The sequence below is a fragment of the Brienomyrus brachyistius genome, unplaced genomic scaffold, assembly GCF_023856365.1.
Source record: "Brienomyrus brachyistius isolate T26 unplaced genomic scaffold, BBRACH_0.4 scaffold27, whole genome shotgun sequence".
Taxonomy (NCBI): domain Eukaryota; kingdom Metazoa; phylum Chordata; class Actinopteri; order Osteoglossiformes; family Mormyridae; genus Brienomyrus; species Brienomyrus brachyistius.
Window position 1 is genome coordinate 1,850,295 of NW_026042306.1, and position 12,871 is coordinate 1,863,165.

General features: G+C 41.1%; 1 protein-coding gene across 4 annotated transcripts in view; it reads left to right on the plus strand.

Annotated features, from left to right (window-relative positions):
* LOC125720869 (uncharacterized) overlaps window positions 1–12,871 on the plus strand; it is a 99,721-nt gene that overhangs the window by 59,774 nt on the left and 27,076 nt on the right. For 3 of the 4 annotated variants that reach the window (XM_048996745.1, XM_048996746.1, XM_048996743.1), the window contains exons 4-10: window positions 869–967; window positions 1,207–1,302; window positions 4,278–4,367; window positions 4,889–4,960; window positions 7,081–7,194; window positions 7,766–7,864; window positions 11,907–12,005. The exons of the other annotated variant lie outside the window; for it this stretch is intronic. In XM_048996745.1, coding sequence (XP_048852702.1) covers window positions 869–967; window positions 1,207–1,302; window positions 4,278–4,367; window positions 4,889–4,960; window positions 7,081–7,194; window positions 7,766–7,864; window positions 11,907–12,005 — 669 coding nt within the window. The remainder of the gene's footprint in view (window positions 1–868; window positions 968–1,206; window positions 1,303–4,277; window positions 4,368–4,888; window positions 4,961–7,080; window positions 7,195–7,765; window positions 7,865–11,906; window positions 12,006–12,871) is intronic. 4 annotated transcript variants of the gene reach the window in all.

Consider the following 12,871-nt stretch of genomic DNA (forward strand, 5'->3'; position numbering starts at 1 on the left):
CAATCAAATGAGTAAAGTAATGATTTTTATTATAAAAACAATAAAATTGCAGCATTTTTAGTGAGCTAAGTGTCCCTGTGAGCACTATGTTTCTATTGTATCCTGTATTGAAATAGGTACATTGATGATTTCATACCATATTTTTTATTTTTACTTCATGTTAGAACGGCAGAATGAATTTCACTGGAATAAAGTGCAGTAACTGTTAATAATTGTACATAACTCTGAGGCTGGACTGAGCTACTTCCCTTTGTCAGGTGTTCCTCTCCTGAGTATTAGCTCAGTTCTGTCACACTCCTCTTTCTGGTTTCCCTTCATTGACACACTGAATTGCACTGTGCTGTTGCTATGAGCTTCTACTGAACGGTCTTGATTGCTCCCTGTGTGCCTGCTGCTCCTTCTTTGGGTTTAGTGAGGATGTTTTTCCCTGCTACCCTTCCTGTTCAGTTTGAATCCCACTTCTTTGATGTCTGCTTTACTGCTTAGTTCTAGGACAGATATTCTGGCTTCCTGGCCTTAGCTTTTGTTACCGACTGATTTGTGTCTATCATTCCTGTTATCCATTTCCTCTTTCCTTTTTGTGTCCCCTGACCTTGAGGATTCGCTGTATGACTTCAATGTCAAAATACACTTAAAATCATTTTCCTTTGGGTACTAAAATGTCTTTTTTCAGTATGAGGTGAAAATATCTCTGAAATAACACCCATCTGAGAAAGGTGAAGATTTGTGCTTCAATTTAGGAAATGACTTGACGGGTTGCATGAGTTGCTTATGCTCATGTTGCATGCCTTTTGTGTCAGTTAAAGTACAGTATGCTAAGCAACATGTGTTTTTGAAAAATGCTTAATGAAATTTGATTTTTTTTTAGGCTATTCATCCCTGCACTGGTTGATTTTAGTGCTGTGTTTTGCTGTTACGCCTGTAGTGCTAATCACAGCTTTCTCTCTAAGGCATTTAAAACTACCAGGTAAGTGACTTTAATTCATATTTGGCCTTAATTCCAAATCCAGCCAGTAAATCACCGGTCAAAGATCTGCTGAATCACTATGGAATGTCTCTTCTATCATTTAAAATCGCATCCGTTTCTAATTACCACTTATGCTGCAGGGGTTCACTTGCTAAATGCAAATGTTGAAGTTTGAATGAACTCTCTCATCTGATGTTAAATCGAATGTGGTTAAGTTTTTGTATACTTTTTGTTTATAGGTGAAAGCAAACAACCTGTGTTGTATCACTGTTTATACATCACAGTTCCATCCTTCATGGTTTTCATAGCGTTCATCCTGTGGGGTGTAACTGAAGGTGAGTTTATAAAATGGGGACATACTAACTGATTTATGTACAATAGGGTGGCAGTATTTATAAGTGTAGCACCCTTTCCCTGCACACTGCAGTTATAGGAAAGGGGCCCTGGGTGCGTCCCACACCGGCTTGTTGTTTCTGTCGCCCTCCTTACCATCCAAAACTCTAAGATAACACAATTAACAATCGACCAAATGCAAACACCCTGAAGTTAATAAAAACAGAAAAAAATAATATATATATATATATATATATATATATATATATATATATATATATATATAATAAATCAACCAAAGCAATATATAAACATATGCCAACCCCAATGATTACAAATAACTGAGTATTTTCAAAAGCACAAAAATAAACATGCCACCCTGTGTCCATGGAATAAGACAAAAAGGGAAAATGGAAAAAAAAATCGCTGCAGGCCTGTTTCTGTGCTTTGGCGCAGTGAGTCGGCGCTTATTCGGTGCCGGAGGAACCCCAAGCTTCTCCGGTAACTTGGGGCACTGTCTGGATTATCTCCTTCGAGGCAGCTCCTGGGAGTAGGCTCTCAGATAAGCCGGTCCATCCCTTTTTTTCCGTAGCTGGAAACTGTCCGTCCCCTGCGCACACACGCTTCACCTTGCTCCGGGGTCCTTTGTCCGACCCTCCTTTCCCGCCGTTATTCTCCTCCCCTCTCACATGACCAGAGACACATCTGCCCGAAACAGAATTTAACCCCTTAAATTCTGGGGTAACCCAAATTTACAAAAAACTTAATTTAAGCAATGAAACAGATACATAAAATAAATAAGTCTTAATACCATCTCTCACAGGGTTACATAAGTATAGTGAAAATTGGTAGCCACAGCTCCAAGAGGGGCCAGGGTTTTCCTTAGTAAATGTGTGACTTGTACATCACCAACACAAAATGCCATTAAAGTACCATATGTCTTGATAAAAATGTCTGGAAGATATGATAGTATGAAAAATTATGTCACCCAAGCCTAGTATAAAGAGCCTTAAAGGAAAAATTTCATGGAAGTACTTACTGATGACATTTGCTCTCATTTCTTGAAGGATGTAATAAATATAGGTTTATACCTCCTGAAAAAATACGGGCGACTCTTACCCAGGGTAGTTAACAAGAGAATAACAAAACCAGGCCTTTACAGTTTTTTTTCGTCGCTTTGGACAGTTTCTTTAAAGAGTCTTGAGGTTTTTCAACTGCTTGCACATTTCCCAAAACCATTTGTCCATTGCAGCACAATAATTTGGATAACCAGCAAAATTAAGTAATTCATTTATGTTTCAAAAGGCAGCTGTCTGCCATTCAGTCAGTGCCTTCTAAAATGTGAAATCTTTGTATCATTACCTACAGTCATACTAGTCAAAATGTTTAGTCAAAATATACCATGGAAGTATTTTAAGAATTAAAATGGATCAGTTTCCTCAATTTACTTCATTATCATTTCTCTATATCTGGAAGCTTAAAAAAATCATGTTACAGTAAAAATTTGCACAGTGTCTTAGGTAGTTATGTTGGAATGAAGAAGGTCAACTATACATCATATGTTATCCTGTTGCTCCTGCTTGTTTGTCCACATATTTTCATCTACATCACATCTGATATGCTCGCTTGCATTACACCAAGGGAAAAAAAAATCTTGTGTGCGTCGGCCACACTCTACAAGAATTTGTCGGGATGTTATCACAGGTAGCATCCATTGCAGTGAGTAAAGAAACATGAATGTGTGGCTGGTGACAAGCAGTTGCTGTTTTTATCATCCAACGAAACCTCTCTTTTTATACTATACAGTTCATCATTAAAGGAACCTTTCTGACCACTGCATTAACATTTTTGTATGTGATGCACATATGTTTAACTATTTTGCAGAGTACAAGTAAACAAATGAGAAGCGCATATATTGTTTTGGCAACATGACTAATACAACAGATTTTTGGACTAAATCCTATGAGAGCTGAAACTAAATCATATGTAAATTAATAAAAACAACATGAAATTACATTCTGTTGTGAGAAACTGGCTTAAGGGTGAGAAATATATATGCAGATATATGTGGTTGTGAGAAATACAATTTTCATTTGAGAATTTGTCCAAAGCAACCAAGTAAAACTGTAACTAACTGGTATGTAACTGCAATGAGGAATGGGGGAGGGTATACCAAGACTCCCACCTGCAGGTGAACCAACCAATAAACATTCTAGGCTTTTGTATCTTGCTGACAGATGAAACTTGTTGGTTTCAGAACTGTTTACCGTGGTATGTTTGTCAAAAGTTAACAACCATCCAGCTTATGAATTCCTGAATTACTCTAAGGTAGGACAAGCCGTGTTACTTCATTAATCCCAGTGCTGACTGGAAGAAGCACAATCGGGAAGTTTAGCTGAGGTTGTCATTATATGTGTCAGCATTGAGATGGTACTTTATTGATTTAAGGATATTATTGTGTATTTCATCTTACATTTCCTCGAAGGCGATCAAGATAAGTTGTGCAAGAACCAATGGATTCCTACAAACTTGATGTTATTTTATCCAGTAGGGTACTTCCACAAGCATTATTCGGATTTAACACTGTGTATGGGGTGAAACCAAGTTACCTCAAGTCTTACGTTTCTATGTAAAGTTCCATACCTGAGACGTGCTCATTGTTAATGTGAAGGAGGTTAAAAAATAGATTCCATTGAATATTCAGAATATGAAAAATATTTGAAATTCGTATTTCCCAGGCAGGGAAGGTTAACTCTGCAGCACTGCCAAAGCTTAGGTTACCCATGTGTTATACATGCTTCTAAAACAGAGACCAACAAACTGTCTATTGTAGATAAAGCAAAATCTACCGGAACATTCAGCAGATGAAAATTTTTAAAAGAGATTCAAACAGGAAAAACTGGCATGCTGGACTAGAGAACAATTTTTTTAATGTGTCTGTAGACAGTTTTACCTAATATAACAATTTTCTTCTTAGGATCCACAGAAGAGGCCGTTACTTGTACCTCCATCAGTCTGCTGAATGTCCTCATGTTGTTTAATTTGATGCCACGTGATTTATTTACTGGTATGTGTACACACTTTCATTTGTTTCCATGGTTTCCTTATATTTCCTGCATACACTGAAAAATGGTGACAAGCAACATGTTTACTAAGAAAATGAGGAAAATAAAATGTAAGAAATGCAGAATAATTAACACAGGGTGACCCACATACTGTAAGTACCCCTACATTTTCACAAATAGAATTTATGTGTAGGGCTACATTATGTGGGTCACCCTCCATTTCTCAATTTCTGTGTTGCAGAGTAAGATTATTTTTAAACAATTACTATAAAATCATTTAAACAAAATTTTAAATTGCAACAGAAAATCTTTTGTATGCTTTAAACTGTTATATATTTTACTAGATGTGATTGATACATGTTTTGATGAAACCTTTAATGGATGGCAATATAAATTTGAAAAAAAGCTCTCTGACAGCACTAATTGTTTTACCATTAATTAGGGCTAATTAGGTGACCCGTGATGTTAAGTGTGAGATATGACATTCCTGCATTGTTTCATTATAAAACTCCTTGTTTTACAGGTATAGCAAGGAAGATTAAAGATCAGGCTCACGGACTAGGATGTGGAATCTTTATCATTTACTTAGGCACATGTAAGTTTTTAAGTGTGCTTACAGTTTGCTTACCGGGGAAACAGGTCAACAGAAGATGCAATTTCAGTCGCACTTCACGCTGCCCTGTCTCATCTGAAGCATCCCGACACATGCGGCAGAATGTTATTTATTGACTTCAGCTCCACCAACTCAATAATCCCTCACAAACTGATTACCAAGCCCACCAACCTGGGGCTAACCACCACTCTCTGCTCATGGATTCTGACCTTTCTCACCAACAGACCACAAAATATTGGGGTGGGAAACCGCATATCATCCACTCTCACACTGAGCACAGGAGTACCACAGGGCTCTGTCCTTAGCCCAGCCCTTTTCACCCTATTCACACATGACTGCACACTCATCCGCACCTCCAACACCATAGTGAAATTTGCAGATGACACCACGGCAGTGGGACTGATAACAGGAGACGATGAGACCCACTACAGGGAGGAGGTGCAACACTTGATACAGTGGTGCTCAGATAGCAACCTTGTCTTGAATACATCCAAGACAAAGGAGATTGTCATGGTCTTCAGGAGAGCCAGGAAAATTACGCCTCCCCCCTCCACATAAGTGGAGAGGAAGTGGAGAGGGTTAACGACATGAAATTCCTGGAGATCTGAAATGAATTGTTAACACCAAAGAAAGCTCAACAGAGACTTTTGTTCTTAAGAACACTAAAAAGTCAGACTTCCCACTCAGCCCCTTGTCAACTTCTACAGGAGCACAATAGAGAGCATTCTCTGCTGCGGTGCTACAGTGTGGTACTCCAGCTGCACTGCAGGGAACCGGAGAGACTTGGCCTGGATAGTTAAGATGGAGGATCGTGGGTATCAAGCTCCCAGATATGAACAATGTTTATGTTAGCCAACTATGTAGGAAGGTTAGCAACATAATCAAGGACCCCACCCACCCGGGTTACAAACTTTATATGTAAGGAATAATTGACGACGGGCCGTTGAATTATTAGAAAATAATGCACACCCGAGGTGGTGATGCGGCCACGACGTGAAGCGGAGTGGATAGTATGCATTATTTTTCTAATAATTTAACGGTCCGGAGTCAATTATTCCGCTTATACTACGGTTGCCACACCTCATGACATCAATCAGATGATATATTTCAAGGGATTCGTCCGGTTTTTTTCTACTTAAATCGCCATTGTGAGTAGGATTATTTCTTCCGCGTCTCATCCAACGACTCTTTTGCTATTTCCAAAACGTCATTTTAAAGCTGGCAATGGAGGCTTGAGCCGTTGATAGCAGACTAATGCAGTTAATAATGAAGTTATTAGAAAGAGAGCGAGAGAGACAGAGACACAGAGAAAGAGAAACAGAGAGAGAGAGCTTGTATGAATTAGGCTTCCTCTGTGTGTCCCTCAACAGTGTTCTGAAGCACCGTCTCTAAACTGTAAGTCTGCTTTAAGATGCAGCGCTGTTATTACCTCGCTAGTGAGAAATGTCATGTGTAGCCTTTAAGTTGGTACACTAGGCTAACTAGTACTGCTGCAGCCCAGTTGTTGAAAGTTTCATATTCACCGTAAGTATTAAAATTTACTTTCGGAAAATTGTCTGTCATGTTGTTGTTTTTGTTAGTCCTGTGTGCTGTATAGGTACTGTATGCTAATTTCCGTTATTACAGTTAACTATGCGAAGTGATATGGAACTGTAATACGGTCAAGAAAGCTGCCTGGAAGTACGTTCGCCATGCGTTTCCCTGAAAATAATTACACACCTCAGAACGTTCGTCAGCCAATCAGATTCAAGCATTCAACGGTCCCGTAGTATAAATATAATTAATGAACATGCCTTTACATTTCTAAAATAATTCAATTGAATTTGACTACTCAATGTTATATGAATTGTTGACTGTCAACTAATAAGCTGTTGAAATACTACAAATACTCTCTATACCTTGTGTGAGTGGACTATCCAAATGAATTATTTCTTATTCTTATTTACAGTTACTCTATAGGTGTTTGAAAGTATAATTTGCAGCATTGAATAAGAAGCATTACTTTTATAACCCATTTTAAACTGCCTTATATAGGACCACTGAGCATCTGTTTTTGTGCCATGTATTTTGTCATGACTGACTCTGCTCTTACTTCTTTTCAGTTGCAGTCATTGAGTTTACAACAAATTATTCCACATACACCGCTGAGAAAGTAGTACTAGGATACGTTGTTGGTGTGTTTATAGCTACAATAATCTTTACAGTTTCTTTGCAAGGTAAGTACTTTTAGAGGTCAGGGGCAGAATTGGCTACAGAAATGTTTCTTTGTTCATTAAACAGATGTAAAACACAATTAAATAACCCTGGAAAACTAATGATACAGGTGAAATGTGAGTATGAATGTGAACCGTCAAAATAGCGAAATCAGATCCAAACAAAAAATTGGAGTTAAGAGATGAGGCTTGTAATGTAAACCTTGTCACCTGTGGTTAATTCTGGATCCACCCCCCCCCCGAACATAATAATTACCCACATCTTTATACTCTTCATACATCATGTCATCATGTCAACCATATGATATTATTCTCCCATCCAATTAGGTTAACTTGAGAAATGAGATCCTGTATGGAGATGTACAGATACAAGTGACTTTGTTAACTACTTCAAATTCATAGATCCTCAGATCTTTCATTCAGACCCCACCAGTCTACATTTACACCGTAAACTAGGGTAGTTTCAGATGTCCCATCTTACACTTCTATGATCTGGACACACCCTAACCTACAGTATGTACATGTGCCTAGCATGAACTTCTCGCAGCCTAATCCTGTTCTTACCTCATTTCAGTTGGCTACGTTTTTCTTCAGGGGAACATAACACTGAGCACATTTAAGAAAGTGCTGGGCGGCATAGCTGTTCTTCTGATTATCTATATTTCATTTGCAAGTAAGTATGTTTCCATGTTCATGAATATCTGTTTCTTTTACAATCTGAAGATATCTAAACAGGCATTATGTACAGGAGCTTATTTTCTATATTTTAATGTAAAAGACAGAGATGTTCACAATGACAAAATTAGAGTCAGTCTAGTTTCAAGTCTACATCACGGTTCCAATTTGACATTACTATTTATCAAAAATGTAACCGCCTATTTGTTTTTTTTCTATGAGTAACTGATGCGACTAAATGGGAATCACCATTTGAACATTTAAAAAACTACATTTCATAGTTTTTTAGGCTAATACATATTTTCAAAGTAATTGCTAATTCAAATGCCTTTGAAGCAATGAAATTGTTGTAAGAACCTAAGGACTTTTCTAATGTAAATTTTAAAATTAATACTTTATCAAAATAACATAATGTTGAAGACATCCCTTGCAGGAAGTTTTGGCATAAATTCCTGAGTTGGACCGTGCATGTATGCATAAATTGCTTTTCTGAAAGCATGTCAGACTGGCCCTGCTCTGGAGCCAGACCAAAGCATGTCCTGACTAATCCGCCCTCAACTATGTTAAAGTGAGATGATTGACTAATGAATCAGTATAACCCAGATCACAATTGTTGTGCTGCTAAAATAAATGCATGTTTTTAGTATTTTTACACGTAATTCTAAAGCAAAAATTCCAGTTAATTGATAAAATTGATTTCTCTCTCAGCTTCTGTGTGTGCAGTTCAATAAATGATTATTCGAATAACACCACAAACTCCATTTTAAAAAGTTAAAATAATGTGTGCAGTCATACTGCTCTTTTAGTTATGGAAGAGCAGTCACTAATGCCACTTTTCAGTCAAATTATTTACAGGCATTATGTTTTTACTTTATTTCTAACCGTTAAATTTGCATGTGTGACGGAACCCCAAATAATTTTAGAAATAACACTACATGCTGTATGTGGGGCACAATGAAAGGGCAGCTTTTCCAGTATCTGATTTCATAACCAAGGATAGTGAAATTAAGCTGGTCACAGGACTGGATAGTATGGCTAAGAATGTCTTCACAATAAAATGTAATATCAATTAATATTGATAATTAGTACGAATATTGTCAAATCATTATTTCTTTCCAGTTTAAATTAATTTTATTAATTAATATTTCTTCCTAAGAGAAATTTGAAGAAACCAGTTGGTTAATTGTGGTTTTAAACTATTCTTTATCATCAGAACATAAACACTTGCCAAACAGCATTTCACATTTCTCAAATCACGTAGATGTAGAAATTGAACAGGTTTTTTTATTCGACGTTGAGAAGACACACACATTCTTCCTGCAATTTTTCTGTGGACTGTCATGCCGTGTGGGGATGGAGAAGACTCAGAACAGGAAAAGTCCGGGTAGTCAGGAAAATGAGGGCTTTATTGTCGGGGAATACATACAACAAAAGACAGATGGCAAACTAGCACGAAGGACTTCAACCTAGGGAAACAGACTCAGACACAGACTGAAATACACAGGACTAAGCATAAATAACACGAAACAGCTGGCCACAATCGGGATTGCACACGTGGTAAATGAGGGGGCGTGGCACACAGGAGGATCGTACGAGCAGGTCATGACAGACCCCCGGCCCCCCCTCCCCGCACTCCGGGCGCGTCTCCGGGGAGGCAAAGGACAAGAAGAACAGAATAGGCACAGGGACAGGAACCCAGACAATACCTGACACAAAACAGGGAACACAGACAGGCAGACCAGGAAAGGAGACACAGAGGGCACAGAGAACAGAGGAACAAAAAGACCAGGAGTGAACAGAGGAGACCCCGAGGGACAAAGAGCAGACATAGAAGGGACGAAATAAGGATGCTGAAAGAGAAAGGACGGAGGACAATGGGGAGCACAAGGGGTCCCTGGCAGATGGAAGGCAGAAGCCAAAGGAACAGCAGGCGACCACGAGGTCAGAGCCGAAGGGACCCTCGGCAGACGCCAGGAGGGAGCAGGAGGGAGCGTCGGAGTGGCTGAGGAGGAAGGCGGAGGGACAGGTGATGAAGGCAAGGAGGGTGACAAAGGGGCGACCGGCAAAGGGGAGGAGAGAGCAGGAGTCGCCACAGGCAAAGGAGACGCCACAGCCGGTGAAGGCACAGGCGACCGAGGAGTTGGCGTGGGGAGGCCTGCCAGCGACCGTCGAAGCGGCAGAGTCAGGACCATAAGCGGCCAAGGAGGCGCCGCAGACGAACGCTAAACAGGAGCCAGGGGAACCAAGGACAAGCCAGGGGGCAGGGCGGGCAGGACCCGACCCCTGCGTTTGTGTCGTCTCCCACTTCGGGACACTGAAAGGTATAGCCCCAACCGGGATTCACCACGCTGGTGTGATGGCTGGGGTGATTCACCCGAAGGGTCCATTAGGGCCATCAGGGAAATCCCTGAGGGGTCCCACTCGAGTTCCTCCTCCATCATAGGGGAAGGAGCAGTGTTCAAAAAGTCCGGGATCACCTCAGAGACTTGGGTCAAGGGAACTGGGACAGGAAACAGGATGGGTGGAGCCGGGACATTGGGCACGGGTGGAGCCCGGGCTGGGACGTCAGGCGCAACAGCAGGCGGAGGCAGCACCTCGGGCGCAGCAGCAGGCGGAGGCGTGGCCTCGGGCGGTGCAAAAGCCACATCAGGGGCCTCGGGCGGTGCAGGAGCCACAGCAGGGGCCTCGGGCACAGCCACAGGCATGGGCGGCGCACCGGCTGCTGGGACTAGCGGGTCAGGAACAACAGGTAAAGGCTGGTCAGGCAGCAAGGGCAGAACAGGCTGGTCAGGCAGCACAGGGACAGGCTTTGTCCCTTTAAAAGCCTTTGAGACCCACGGAATGGCATCCCGAAAAGACCTGACCCCTTTAAGATCCAGGCATGTCCCAGTCAAGGAGTGTGCTGCTGATCCTGGTGGGGTAGCTGCAGAAAAGCGTTCCAAGTCAGTGGAAGTGAACTCCTGCGCAAACACTGCGGGGTTTAGAATTGGGAGAGGCTCTTCCCGAGACCCGGCAGGGAAAGAACCTCTCTGGCTTGTGTGCTTCTTCTTCCTCTGGTTCGTGGCTGTCGTGGGAGGTTTGACCATCTCCGGAAGGATGGACAGCGGCTCCACAACCTCTGCCTCATGCAGCGCGACTAGTTGGGTCCTCCTCTCAGTCACACGCTGCACCAGCTGCCGGAGGTTATTGTGTACCTCGTTCTCGGGCGGAATCATCTCCCTTAGGAGAGTCCTGTTCCAGCAGGCTAAGCCCAAAGCCACGGGATCCTCTCGAACCTCGGGCTGGTTTAGCCAGTACACCGACGTGCTGGCTGTTGGCAAGCGGACTTGCATTTTGTCCTGTCATACTGTGATGACAAGTGCAGGGCGAGCGAAAAGGAAACGGGGAATCAGGGTCAGGCACACAGAGATCCAAAACAAAGGGTTTTAATGCTGGGTGAGCACAACACGGTGAAACACTTCTATGACAGGACTGGGGAAACAGACTCAGACGCAGACTAAAATGCACAAGACTTAGCAGAAATAACACGAAACAGCTGGCCACAATGTCGCAAATGAGGGGGCGTGGCACACAGGAGGATTATACAAGCAGGTCATGATATATTCTTTCATTTTGGTTTTCACTGGAATACCCTGATTGGATGGGTTGCTTTGACTATGTTGTCTGCCTGACTACCCTATTGCATTCTCTCATTTGTTCAATAAAATCCTCACTTGTGTTTTTATGGCTGTGTCTGTGCTTGTGCCCCATTGCTGGTCCTCATTTCCTTGTGATGCAAAGCGTGTTACTGGCAACACATTGGGTCTCAAATTATATAATATTTTTATTGAGCATTTGTTGTATTGATATAGAGGAACATTATATTGTGTTAATTATTGTTATCGTTTTATGTGTGTGTATGTATGTGTACTTTCACTTCCCCAATGTCCAAAATGGGATTCAGACCCAGAGCCCCTGTGCAGTGCAGGGTTTTAAATGCATTGGTTTTTGTATCTGGCATGAATTCCATGATGACTGACAGTATTCTTTCCTCATTGCAGTTGCTGTTGGCGTGTACCTCATGAAATATTTCACAGCCACAGTGAGCAAAGAAATGCTAACTGTATTGATAGTTCCAATGATTGTAGTACTATTCCCATGTGAGTATATCAGCATGTTTTTACATCTGTTATATGTTCATATTGAATTTGTTTTGGCCATTGCGATCTCAGGATTTTTGTACCAGAAATAGGCAGCAAGGTATTTTATACATATTTGCATTGCAAGGATTTAAAAAACATTTTGTTTATTTTCACTTGTGTGTGCGTGTGCATGTGTATGTTTACGTATAAATGGTTTGGACAATGAAATTGAAACACCTGGTTTTAGACCACAGTAATTTATTAGTATGGTGTAGAGCCTCTTTTTGTGGCCAATACAACATCAATCCATCTTGGGAATGACAGATACAAGTCCCACACAGAGGCCATAGCAATTGTGAGGCATTTTTCTTGCAGTGGCCAGGTCACTACATAATACTGCTGGAGGAAAACGTTTCCTGACTCACTCATTCCACTCAATGCCCCAAAGTGGCTCAATAATATTCAGATCTGATGACTGTGCAGGCAATGGGAGATGCTCAACTTTTATGTTCATCAAACCCTTCTGTCAGCAATCTTGCTGTGTGTATTGGTGTATTATCATCCTGATACACGGTACCACCTTAGGGTGCATAGTTTAACCCATTGGATGAACACGGTCCTCCAGAATGGTTCGGTAGTCCTTGGCAGTGACGTGCCCATATAGAAGAATTTCATAATATTGCGGCTCAAACTATGACTGACCCACCCCCGTGCTACACTCTGTAGGGCTGTGCCATGTCATATGATATAGTGACATAATCAATAGGGCTGCCACTAATGACTATTTTTTAATTGATTAATCTATCAGCTATTATACCGATGTTTCAAGTAATGTAAACAATAAGTTTTCTTTCAAAAATCAAACAGACTGTCTTACTTAATTT